Genomic DNA, 13,583 nt, shown 5'->3' with positions numbered 1-13,583 from the left:
GCGGGGGGCGGGGCTGATGTGCCTGTTCTGTTCTTTATGGTGGCGGTGGTTATGCAAGTTTGTGCGTTTGTCCAAAGCCATAAAACTGTATCCTAAAAAAGAGTAAAATTTACTGCGTGTACATGTAAAACTGAAAAAAAAAAAAAAAAAGGAATAATAAGCAACACCAAACAATACCTTTCTTCCTGGCTGAAGCAGTTAGGTTCACGGTGCAAATGGAGTGGGGGTGGGGGTGGGGAAAACGTTTACTTCAAAAAAACAGCAGATTCCAGAGTTGAAGTCAGGCAAAAAAAAAAAAAACCACATCAAATTCTTTTTCAAAATGGAACAGCCAAATGGTCTAAGGACCTTTCTGTGTTTTAGTGTGCTGTTAATTAAATTAGAAAGAGTAACTTATCAAATGCAGGAGCAGGCAGGGAGAGAATTGTTCTTTACAAATAGCACCTTTCAGTTCTGTGCAGTGCAGGTAGGGATAAAATAATAAGTATGTGGGACAGCCGGGGTGCCCTGGGACTATCCCAGGCAAGCCAGGACATAGGGACCCTGAGTCATTGCTGGGAAAGCCTAGGACCCTGGGGAACACAGTGTGAAAAACCATTGCTCTGGAACTATGAGATTTCAAGGGGACCTTGTGGGCGGGCTCTCTCTCTGAAGCACTGTCCACAGGGTCACTCAAACAAGTCTTCTATTTTTTTCTCTGTGTCTTTCTCCTGGAGACTCTCATGCTCAGAAACTGCATATTGTCTGTGCCTTCACACCAGTCTGGGATCTTGTTCTTCCATATTTTGTGCTCGGTAGTATAGGAAAGTGAGTGTGCTGTGACTTACCGGGTACTCCCTAGACTTACCTTTCTGATGGTTGCAAACCTGCTTTTTACAGATTTCCCTCCTTTTCTTTTTATAGCCTTCCAGTACCCACAGCTCAACTTATCCCAGCTGCTGAAGTCCTCTTGGGTGAGAACAGGTATATTTAACTTACATAATGTTTTGGAAACTGTAAGAATAAAAAAGTCTGTGCGGGCGTATTGAGCACGATACTGCCTTTCTTGTTTCCGAGTCCTAAATTCAGGGCATAATGTACCTTAAATTCCTGGCAAAGAATGAATGAGAAAGGAATTCGGATTCAGCTGTGGGAATGCGCCCCACTGAGTTATGGCACAAAAAGAACTGGCTTTCTTTAAAATCCATACGTCAGGTCCGGGGGAACGTCTATCAAGAATTGACTGTCTTCTGATCCAGAACAGGATGAGGTTCCAAAGCAAGGATTTCTTTTTTTCTAAAAAGCCTTATTTATTTGGTTGTAGGAGGATGAAAGCTTGGTGAGCAAGTAAGAAGCTTTTTTGTTTTGTTTTTGGTTTTTTTTGTTTTTTTTTAAGAAGCTTTTTTAAAAGTTGTGTGGGCCTGGGTCAGATATTTATAGCTGTGGCATTGCAGATAAAGGCTTTCTAACTGGGTAATCAAAGTGTAAGAGGTAGTTACACCCTCACTGTGCGCCCAGCATGTGAGCGGCACAGTAAGGAACTGGAAGCATGTACAGTGGTCATGGTCACAACTTACGGGTTCTCGATACCTGCAGACCCTCCTCGCTTCACATACAACAGCCCATGTAAAGCCTCTACCTCTTTGATAGTACAGTGGCACCATTTTCCAGATACTTTCCTTTTTATTTTCCTTTTTTAGAGAGACAGAGAGCAAGAGACACATAGAGTCTGAAGCAGTCTCCAGGCTCTGAGCTGTCGGCACAGAGCCCAACGCAGGGCTCGAACCCACGAACTGTGACATCATGACCTGAGCTGAAGTCAGACATTTAACGGACTGAGCCACCCAGGCGTCCCTCCAGATAATTTTCAAAGCACTTAAGGGACTTGTCTGTGGTCCTGTCTCAGAGCAGATTTGAGCCAGTTCTGGTTGAAAAGCACAAGCCTTTTTCTCCTGTAATACGCCGACCAGCCCGTTATCTGTTCGATAATCTTGTTTATGGCAGATGGTTTAAGGCAGGCACCCTTCTCTCTTGGGTCAGTTTACGAGTCTAAGTCTTGAGTCAAGATAACATATGAACTCAGACCATTTCCAGAAGTTTTGAAATAAGTGCAAATAAAATGTTTGGTCTTGTGTGGGAGTTCTTAGCTCCAAAGCTCTTCCACTGCTGAGTTCCTGGGACTTCTGGCCACCAGTTTGTGTAGCGCTTGGAGCTGTAAATGAGACCTCTGAGCAGCCCTTCCTGGCTCCCCGTGACCCTGTCCACGTTCCCTTTTTCTCCTCTTAGTGTGTCCTCCCTAGGGACTGGCACTCTATAGCAATCCTATGTTAACATCTCCTGCGCACGCACCCATGTTTCCTCCGCTGCTAACTTGTTTTGGCGCCTGCATGTGTTTTGTTTTGTAAATGTAGTTCTCCTGGGCGTGGTGGAGAAGCAGCTCCAGAATGAAGTGTTTCAGGCTGAGATGGAACGCAAACTGGCGCAGCTGCTCAGCGAGGTGTCCACCCGGAGGCGGATGTGGAGAAGGGCCACCATCGCTGCCGGGAACAGCATCGTGCAGGTACTCTGAGAAGGCCAGGGGAGGAGGGGAGGAGGGGAGGAGGGGGGAGGCACTCGTCTAAAAACACGCTGTATTTTCATGCAAATGGAAAGTGCCTGTGAGAAAATTCTCATTTAGACTGGTGGCAGTATCAGGTAGCGGCTGAACGTGGGAGCATTTCAGTTCAACTAGCGTCTAGACAAATAGACCCCGTGGGGAGCAGAGGAAAGGAAGTGTGTCACTGGGTTGCCCTGACATCAGGTGACCTTATTTGCAGAGTAGTTTTTTAATTACCAAAAATGTCCATTTTATGCAGTGGAAGTATTATTAATAGCATCCTCGCTGTAAATCATCCAGTTGGAAGAGACCTTAAGCCATCGGAGAGAGGAGAATTTCGTGCCCTCTCTGCAGGCGCTTCATCCTTCCTGCCTCCTGTCAACCGTGGTTGTTTCGTATTACCCAGTGGTCTTCACTTTTTTTTTTAATTGAAGCAAAATTGATATATACCATTATATTAGTTTCAGGGGTGCAAGATAATGATTGGATATTTGCATACACTCCATCGTGACCGCCACAGTAAGTCTAGGTACCTGCCATCTGTCACCATACGTCTCATTTCGTAAACTAGCAGAAAGGTTATGAATGACAGAACCGAAAAATGATCTGTGAAGAAATTCACATGCTCACAGAGAGTCGGAGGTTCGGGCTGTAATTTATTCCCATCTCAATGTGAATTATGTTATTTTTGGATTTTTTTTTTTTTTTCTTTTTCGACTGCTGACTTACAGAGCTAGCAAACTGGGATATTTAGAGCCGTGGCATTGCAGAGACAGGAAAGTGGGATGAGACCCAGAAGTGCAGGGGCAGAGAGGTGGGTGGTTTGGAGGCAACAGAGAGGAAGGGGCACAGCTGCACCTGGGGTGGGGGATGACGGGGTGGGGGGGTGCCTTGAGCTGACATCATTGTTCTGTCACCCTCTTAGCAAGTTTTGCCCATAAGCACAGTTCTTGATTCCCTTCCCCAGAGTAGTTCCCTTGTCAGGTGCAGTAGAGTATAGAGAAATTTTTAAAAACTAATAAAAAATTGAGAGTAATATTAAATAAGCAGAAAATAAAAAATTAAAATGACATGTAAAAAGCCTTGCCCTATTTAGCAGCCCTGGCTTCATAGAGCTCAAGGTCTTGGTGGAGGTTAATTTATGCACATAAGCAGTTATAGAGCACCGTTGTAGACTCTGGGTCTGAAGTTCTCTCTTGTCCAGCAAGAGAGCCGATGGAGGATTAAAATGCGAGAGAGGCCAATGTCCGGGAGGAGACAAGAGCCCAGAGTAAGGGTCTTTGCTCCGTTTTTATTAGGATCAGAAGGCTTATTAAGCGTGATGGACGTGCACAAAGAGACAATGAAACCGTGAATATTAACTCATGGGTATGAGGGAAAAGGGGTTTTTGAAGATAGGCAGTGTTAGCGGTTTTGGTCAATATAAAACAAAATCCTGGTGCTGGGCAGATGGTTGTTTACTGCGGGCATGAGGCACCAAGGTGTGTTTATCTAGCTAGCCTAGGGGACAAGGGGAACAGAGCATGCCACCTCAGGGTCAACATGGCACCTTTCTTTTGCTAATGGCACCTTTCTTTTGCTACTTAGCTCTGCTCTGGGCAACTTAGCCCTGCTGAGGTCTGTAGCCCCGCTTACCTATTTTGGTCTTTCCTTGCTGTGAAAGCAGCTTTCTGCTGTTGTACTAAGTTGGGGGGCGTTTCCTCCCTGAATACCTAATCTTGTTTACCTGATTTTGGACGCTTTCATCCTGAGGCTTCCTATTCCTATATGCCCTGTTAACCCATAGGTGCAAGCTCAGGGAATTCCTAAGCTTATTCCCCTGCAGAGCACCACAAAGCTGCATAATGAGGTGCTACTTTCATTGTGCAAGTTCCCTAAGGTAGGAATATGAGATTTGTGGGAGCCAAGCCACATGGCCAGTGGTGCCATCTGATGGATTACGTAGAGGCCTGCCCGACATCTCGTCCCCCTTAGAGTGACACAGTGTGAAGATGTGTGGACAAGGGTTCATCTACAGAGGTGCAGGGCTCTTCATCAAAATATAATCTGCAAAAGTGAAAGTATTAAAACTACCTAAATGTCCTGCAGTTGGAGAACGAGTAAATAAATTACAGTGAATCTTCTTATGTTGGAATGTTATGTAGCCAGTGTCATTTTTTAAAAATTATTGAGTGATATAGAGAAATGCTCAAGTGAAGAGAGACTACCAAAGAATGTCTGTACTCTCATCCAAATATTAATATAAAACCTATGCAAAAAAATGGCAATATGCCAGAATGTTGGCAGTGATTTTCTTTGGTTGGTTGAATTTCAGGTGATTTTCATTTTGTTCTTTATACTTTTTGTGTGGTTTTCAAAATTTCACAGTGAGCATATAATTTGTAGAGTAAACATGTGATTTGAATCAGAAAATAATTTAAAAAATGAAATTGAAAATGTTGCCCCAAATGATGGCCACGTTGTACTATGGTTGTATGGATTCCAGATATGAATCTGATAAATCATCTAGAAAGGGTGCTAGAATTAGAGTCTACTGATCATTGCTTTCAGACTGAATAAGCTTGTACAATCTTTAATTATGTACCCAAGTAGATGGGTACCTGGTTTCTGCAAGAAAAACCCATTTCCGAAATGTATCAGAACTTTTCAGTGTAATAAACAGGCATGCAGGTATTGACACAGGTGGATATAATCTCCTTGCTTTTCAGTAGCCCTTTGATAGTCTTCCACTCTAAAGGCTAATAAAAATTAATCACTACAGCCCAGTTCGGGGGAGGAGGTGGTGGTTAGGGAATAGAAGCGGTCAGGGAATTAGCCTCGAAATAGCAAACAAAGGGGAGGATAGATGAGCCCTTCTCAGGATGGAGAGGTATAAAGAACAGATTCTTCAGGGATGAGAGTTTGGACCTGTGTTGTTAAGGAGCTTATAAATAATCTGAAAGAAGGCATTCACAGTGAAATCATGAAATGGTTGATTTGCCAGAAGTTTCCGGTGATGAGGGAGGAGTCTAGCAGCCAAGTCCAGAACACGGGGCAGCATTACAATTCTGCACACGTGGCTGGCCAAGTAGCAGCTGCATTTTGCCAGTTGCAAACGTAGAGACCAAACATTCAAGTTATCTGTCTAAAATAGAGGGCTTGGACTCATTGTTGGCATTTCCCCAGAACATCAGTCGTGCAGTTTGCTGGAGTCTCAAGGGGCAGCGAAATTGTTGCATATTATTAAGAGAAACAGCAACAAAATAGAAAGGTATATTTGTATACAGCTGACATAGGAGGTACACAGATTCCGAAGTCCTAATGTGAAAGGACTACCTTTAACACCTGAGAGATAGCAATTTTGGGACAAAGTACTGTTTGACCTAGGAGATTGTGAATATAAGCATGGCTTTCTAGCTTGATTGAGATATAATTGACATATGACACTGTATAGGTTTAAAGTGTATCACGTCATGACTTCATGTATGTATATACTGCAAAATGATTACCACAGTAAAATTAGTTGACACATTCATTACTCACATAGTTCCCTTTTTTGTGTATCTGGTGAGAATTTTTAAGATCTACACTCTGAGCAACTTTCAAGTATATAATACAGTATTGTTAATTAGGGTCACTATGCTGTGCGTTGGACCCCTGGAACTTATTTATCTTGTCGCTGAAAGTTTGTACCCTTTGTCCACCATCACCCATTTCTCCCACCCCCTGCCCCTGGCAACTACCACCTACTGTCTGTTCTTGTGAATCTGGCTTTTTTAGATTCCACATATAAGTGAGATCATACAGTATTTGTCTTTCTCTGTCTGACTTATTTTGCTTTGCATAATGCCCTCGTGGTCCATCCATGTTGTTGCAAATGACAGGATTTCCTTCTTTCTTATCACTGAATAATGTTCCATTTGTGTGTGTGTGTGTGTGTGTGTGTGACATCACATCTTTATTCATCCAGAGGCGGACACTTAGGTCGCTTCCATGTCTTGGCCATTGTAAATAATGCTGCAGTGAACAGGGGTGTTCAGATATCTTTTCAAGATTTTGTGGATTTCACTTCCTTTGGCTATGTATCTGGAAGTGGGAGACCTGGATCATATGGTAGTTCCATTTTAATTTTTTTGAGGAACCTCCCTACTGTTTTCCACAGTGGCTGCACCATTGTACATTCCCACCAACCATGCATAAGGGTCCCCTTTCCTCTACTTCCTGATCAGCACTCATCTATTATCTTTCCGATAATATTCTAACAGGTGTGAGGTGATACCTCATTGTGGTTATGATTTGCATTTCTCTGATGATTAGTGATGTTTACCTTTTCATATAATTGTTGGCCATATGTATATCTGTTTTGGAAAAATGTCTATTCAGATCTAATGCCCATTTTTTTTAAATTTTATTTTTTACTTTTATTTTTTTGGAATTTACATCCAAATTAGTTAGCATATAGTGCAACAATGATTTCAGGAGTAGATTCCTTAATGCCCCTTACCCATTTAACCCATCCCCCCTCCCACAACCCCTCCAGCAACCCTCAGTTTGTTCTCCATATTCATGAGTCTCTTCTGTTTTGTCCCCCTCCCTGTTTTTATATTATTTTTGTTTCCCTTCCCTTATGTTCATCTGTTTTGTCTCTGAAAGTCCTCATATGAGTGAAGTCATATGATTTTTGTCTTTCTCTGACTAATTTCACTTAGCATAATCCCCTCCAGTTCCATCCTCCAGTTGCAAATGGCAAGATTTCATTCTTTTTGATTGCCGAGTAATACTCCATTGTATGTATGTACATACATACATACATACATACACACACATCTTCTTTTTCCATTCATCCATCGATGGACATTTGGGCTCTTTCCATACTTGACTATTGTTGATAGTGCTGCTATAAACATGGGGGTGCATGTGTCCCTTCGAAACAGCACACCTGTATCCTGTGGATAAATGCCTAGTAGTGCAGTTGCCGGGTCGTAGGGTAGTTCTATTTTTAGTTTTTTGAGGAACCTCCATACTGTTTTCCACAGTGGCAGTACCAGCTTGCTTTCCCACCAACAATGCAAAAGAGATCCTCTTTCTCCGCATCCTTGCCAATGTCTCTTGTTGCCTGAGTTGTTAATGTTAGCCACTCTGACAGGTGTGAGGTGGTATCTCATTGTGGTTCTGATTTGTATGTCCCTGATGATGAGTGACGTTGAGCATTTTTTCATGTGTCAGTTGGTCATCTGGATGTCTTCCTTGGAGAAGTGTCTATTCATGTCTTTTGCCCATTTCTTCACTGGATTATTTGTTTTTTGAGTATTGAGTTTGATAAGTTCATTATAGATTTTGGATACTAACCCTTTATCTGATATGTCATTTGCAAATATCTTCTCCCATTCTGTTGGTTGCCTTTTAGTTTTGCTGATTGTTTCCTCCGCAGTACAGAAGCTTTTTATTTTGATGAGGTCCCAGTAGTTCATTTTTGCTTTTGTTTCCCTTGCCTCTGGAGATGTATTGAGTAAGAAGTTGCTGTGGCCAAGATCAAAGAGGTTTTTGCCTGCTCTCTCCTCGAGGATTTTGATGGCTTCCTGTTTTACATTTAGGTCTTTCATCCACTTTGAGTTAATTTTTGTGTATGGTGTAAGAAAGTGGTCCAGTTTCATTCTTCTGCATGTTGCTATCGAGTTTTCCCAGCACCATTTGCTGAGGAGGCTGTCTTTATTCCATTGGATATTCTTTCCTGCTTTGTCAAAGATTAGTTGGCCATACGTTTGTGTGTCCATTTCTGGGTTCTCTATTCTGTTTCGTTGATCTGAGTGTCTGTTCTTGTGCCATAATGCCCATTTTTAAATCAGAGTTTTTTTGTGTTTTTTGCTACTGAGTTGTTTGAGTTCCTTATATATTTTGGTTTTTAACCCCTTATCAAATATTTGATTTGTGCATAATTTCTTCCATTCTGTAGGTTGCCTTTTCATTTTGTTGAATCTTTTTTTCCTTTTTTGCTGTGCAGAAGTTTTTAAGTTTGATATAGTCTGCTTGTATATTTTTTGCTTTGTAGCTTGTGCTTTCAGCGTTATATCCAGAAAATCATTGCCAAGAACAGTGTCAAGGAGCCTTGCCCTTATGTTTTATTCTAGGAGTTTTGTGGTTTCAGGTCTTACATTTAAATCTTTCCATTGGAGTTAATTTTTGTGAGGGGCCCACTTTCATTCTTTTGGATGTGAATATACAGTTTTCCCAGCACCATTTATTGAAAAGACCATCTCTTCCCCATTGAGTATTCTTGGCTCCTTTGTCACCATGGTCCTCTGTGGTTCCATATGAATTTTAGGATTGTTTTCTGTTTCTAAATGCCGCTGGAATTTTGACGGCAATAGATGGCACCTATAGATGGCTTTGGATAATATGGATGTTTTAACAATGTTAATTATTCCAATCCACGAACACAGGATATCTTTCTATTTATTTGTGTCTTTAGTTTCTTTGATCAGCATCTTATATTTTCAGTGCACAGATCTTTTTTTTTTAATTTTTCAGTGTTTATTTTATTTTTGAAAGAGAGCAAGAGACCACAAGCAGGGGAAGGGCATAGAGAGGGGGACAGAGGAGCCAAAGCAAGCTCTGTGCTGACAGCAGAGGAGCCTGATGTGGGGCTCGAACTTATGAACCATGAGATCGTGATCTGAGCTGAAGTTGGGTGCTTAACTGAGTGAGCCACCCAGGTGCCCCTCAGTGTACAGATTTTCTAATTCCTTGGTTCAGTTTATTCCTTAGTATTTTATTATTTTTGATGCTGTTGTGAATGGGATTGTTTTATTTATTGTTTTTTCGGATACTTTATTGTTGATGCATAAAAACATAACAGATTTTCATGTGTTAATTTTGTATCCTGTAACTTTACTGCATTCATTTATTCTAATAGTTTTTTTTTTTTTTTTGGTGGAGTCTTGAGGGTTTTCTATATATAATATCATGTCATCTGTAAGTAGTGATAGATTTTACTTCTTTCTTTCTGATTTGGATGCCTTTTATTTCTTTTTCTTGCCTAATTGCACTGGCTAGGACTTCCAGTACTGTGTTGAATAGGAATAGTGGGAGTAGGCACTCTTGTTTCTGATCTTATAGGAAAAACTTTCAACCTTATACCACTGAGTATGTTAGCTGTGGGTTTGTCATATATGGCCTGTAGTATGTTGAGGTATTTCCTTCTACACTTAATTTGTTGAGAGTTTTTATCATTAATGGATATTGAGTTTTGTCATATACTTTACTTACATCTTTTGAGATGATCATATGATTTTTATCTTTCATTTTTTTATGTGATATATCACACTTACTGATTTGCATATGTTGAACCATCCTTGTTTCTCAAGGATGAATCCCACTTGATCACAGTACATGATCTTTTAAAAAAAAATTTTTTTTTAATGTTTGTTTATTTTTGAGAGAGAGACAGAGGCAGAGCATGAGCCTGAGCATGAGCAGGGGAGGGGCAGAGAGAGAGAGGGAGACACAGAATCTGAAGCAGACTCCAGGCTCCAAGCTGTCAGCACAGAGCCTGATGTGGGGCTCAAACTCATGAAATGTGAGATAATGACCTGAGCCAAAATCAGTCTCTTAACTGACTGAGCCACCCAGGTGCCCTGGTGCATTATCTTTTTAATGTGCTGTTGCATTTGGTTTGCTAGAAATATATTTTGTTGAGAATTTTTACATCTAATTCATCAGAGATAGTGGCCTGTAGTTTCCTTTCTTTTTCTTTCTTTCTTTCTTTCTTTCTTTCTTTCTTTCTTTCTTTCTTTCTTTCTTTCTTTCTTTCTTTCTTTCGTAGTACCCTTATTGGAGTTTGGTATCAGGGTATTATTGGTCTCATAAAATGAGTTTGGGAATGTTCCCTTCTCTTTATTGTTTTGGAAAATGTTGAGAAGGATTAGCATTAATACTTCAAATGTTTGGTAGGATTCGTCAGTGAAACCATCTGGTCCTGGGCTTTTTTTGTTGGGAAGTTTTTGATTACCGATTCAATCTTCTCAGTCCTTATTGGTCTGTTCACATTTTCTATTTCTTTGTGATTCCGTCTCAGTAGGTCATGTGTGTTTATCCATTGCTTCTGAGTTATCCAATTTGTTGGTGTATAATTTATGGTATTCTCTTATGATCCTTTGTATTTCTATTATCTGTTACAGTGTCTCCTATTTTATTTATAACTTTCATTTAAGTCCTTTTTTTTGTTAGTCTCACTGAAGATTTGTCAATTTTGTCTTTTTAGAGCCAACTCGTAGATTTGTTCATTTTTCCTATTCTCTGTTTTATTTATTTCTGTTCTAAACTTTATTATTTTCTACCTTCTGCTAACCTTGGGCTTAGGTCTTGTCTTTTTCCTTCCTTCCTTCCTTCCCTCCTTCCTTCCAGTTCCTTGAGGTGTAAAGCTAATTTTTATTTGAGATCTTTCTTTTTTCTTGATGTATGCGCTTATAGCTATAAACTTTCCTCTTAAACTGCTTTTGCTGTATCCCATAAGTTTGTGGTATGTTGTGTTTCTTTCATTTGTCTCAAGATACTTTTTAAATTTCCCTTTTGATTTTTTCTTTGGTCTATTGGTGTTTTCAGGAGTGTGCTGTTTAATTTCCCTGTATTTGTGAAATTTCCAGCTTTTCTCCTATTATTGATTAGTTTCATACCATTGGGGTCAGAATAGATGCTTGATATCACTTCTGTCTTCTTGAATTTGTTGAGACTTGTTTTGTGGCCCAACATATGGTATCCTAGAAAATGTTCCATGTGTGCTTGAGAAGAATGTGTATGCACTTCTATTGATACTGGATGGAATGCTCTGTAAATGTCTGTTAGGTTCCTTTAGTCTATAGTGTTGCTCAAATCTGCTGTTTCCTTATGATTCTCTGTCTGGATGATCTATCTATCACTGAGAGTGGGATGTTAAAGAACTTGTGAGATTTATCATCCTGAGAGCAGTGGTTCTCAAGTGAGGGTGATTTTGCTGCCCCTGTCCCCTGCCATGTAGGGTACATTTGGCAATGTCTGGTGACATTTTTGTTTGTCACAACTAGTGTGGGAGGGTATGGTTACTGGTAGTGGCATCTAGTGAGTGGAGGACAGTGATGATGCTGAATATCCTGCAATACTTGGGATAGCCCCCCACTGAACCAAAATGGCAGTAGAGAAGATTGAGAAACCTCGTACCAAAAAAAGAGAGAATCCTGATAAGATTCAAGATGAGATTGGATAGAACCAGTGATAGTTTCTGGGAACCAGGGGTGTACCTAACGGTTACGATTCATGTGGGGAGGACATTAGTGTTCTCTTATGATGTGCTGGAGCTGTTTGGTAGCAATTCTAGACTGCCTGGACTTGGCAGCCTTGTGTTCTCTGTATCCAACTTGCCTATGTGTCTCAGAGCAGACTCTGAGCAAGATGAAGCACATTTGTTATTCCGTACAGAGTAACTTTCGTTTTAACCGTCCACCTTCCCATCAAGACAGCCTCGTGGGGATTGTGGGATCCAGAATGGTGTAACGAGCTCAGTATGAGGACTGGAATGAATCCTGAATACCACAGTCAAGATGGAGTGCCCTGAGAAAGGGCATCTGGAAACATGAGCTTTGAAAATGCTAATGGTTTCTGTTATCTTTCAGATGGTAAACGTGTCAAGGCTAGAGGGAGATGACAATCCCGTGCAGCTCATCTACTTTGTGGAGGATCAAGATGGAGAAAGACTCAGTGCAGTCAAGTCTTCAGATCTGATTAACAAGATAGATATCCAGAGAGCAGCCATTATCTTGGGTTACCGAATTCAAGGTGCTGTTGCCCAACGTAAGTGCATGAGGCATAGACCCTAAGTATTGTCAAGTATTGTCAAGCTGTGCTGTGGTCAAAAGCCAGTCTGTTTTCTGACAACGAAATCTGAATTTAAAGCATTCTTATGTGCACAGAGTAGATTTCTGTCTTAAACCCTTATTACAGGACGCTCGAATAAGATGTCAGTTGTGAAAATTCACTCGACAAGTCCTTCTTTGTTTATTTTGTTGATTTAGCCTTCACTGCTGTTTTTCTTACCTGGCATTTTGTATCCCAAGTGTTAGAGTGAGTTCTCGTAGCTTAAGTTAACTGTAATATTTTTTCCCCTGCTTCTGTACTATTTTTCTTTTGAAAATTTTGTCTTCGGTAAAATAACTTGCTTTCTCTGTATTTATTCCAAAATCTTGTCTGTCGTATTTTGAACGTTGGTGGGGACAGTTAGTCACACAGGAAGCTGGGAGGTGCCCTCTGCATTTACTGGCTTCCTTCTGAGTTTTTTAACACAAAGAAGTCCTTGATCCGTCCCCTTTTCATTGCTATTTCTCTCCCTCCCCATCCTCACAGTACTTCACAATTTAGAAAGAGGTATTTTGATATTTCTGTATTATTGTTGGAAGATACTTGGCCCCCTGGCAGTGATTGCTCTCGGTGCCTTATTTTTCAGCTCCCAGATTTTGGGTATTTAAAATGAAGGAGAAGGAGGGGCGTGGAAGAGCGTATTTCTCTAAATGTTCCCTTATGAATCAGGCTGCTATTTTAATGTGGATGTTCTTGCATTATGAGCCAGAGAGCAATCCTTGTAGGGAGCTTGGTGATATTTTCTCCCAAGAGTAAGGGGATAAGTAAGTGTTGAGAAGTAATTGAGCATCAGAGACTCTTGAAAAGGTCTTTGTAGGGAACACAGAGGAGGCAAAGGCACTTTTGAAAAATGACAGCTTCACGGTTATCCTTGATAATGGAAGATTCTTTGTGAAATCTGTACTTGTCCCTGGAAACTAAGCAGGACGAGGACTCCCGGGCACACTTTGCCTGATTCATAGATGACAGTGGAGAGAGTTTAAGCAAATAGCTGTTGGTGGTTTGTGTTTGTGTATTTCAGATATGGTCGCATGTTAGTATGTTCTGTTTCAGAGCAGTGAGAAAAAAAATAAACAAAGCTCTTAGTTTTCTTCATCTAGGACGTTTTGTATTTTATTTTATTTTATTTTATTTTATTTTATTT

The 13,583-nt window shown here is 40.7% G+C and overlaps 1 protein-coding gene across 4 annotated transcripts in view; it reads left to right on the top strand.

Annotated features, from left to right (window-relative positions):
• KIAA1549 (KIAA1549 ortholog) overlaps nucleotides 1-13,583 on the top strand; it is a 136,384-nt gene that overhangs the window by 56,253 nt on the left and 66,548 nt on the right. For all 4 annotated transcript variants that reach the window (XR_006213053.1, XR_006213050.1, XM_042973289.1 and 1 more), the window contains 3 exons: nucleotides 904-963; nucleotides 2,391-2,539; nucleotides 12,199-12,376. Coding sequence is in view for 2 of the 4 variants with exons in the window: in XM_042973289.1 (XP_042829223.1) it covers nucleotides 904-963; nucleotides 2,391-2,539; nucleotides 12,199-12,376 (387 nt within the window). In the remaining 2 variants the exon portion in view is untranslated. The remainder of the gene's footprint in view (nucleotides 1-903; nucleotides 964-2,390; nucleotides 2,540-12,198; nucleotides 12,377-13,583) is intronic.

The sequence above is a fragment of the Panthera tigris genome, chromosome A2, assembly GCF_018350195.1.
Source record: "Panthera tigris isolate Pti1 chromosome A2, P.tigris_Pti1_mat1.1, whole genome shotgun sequence".
In the NCBI taxonomy this organism is placed as follows: Eukaryota; Metazoa; Chordata; class Mammalia; order Carnivora; family Felidae; genus Panthera; species Panthera tigris.
Note: the sequence above shows the minus strand (reverse complement) of the source record. Positions and strands in the feature narration are given on the sequence as shown.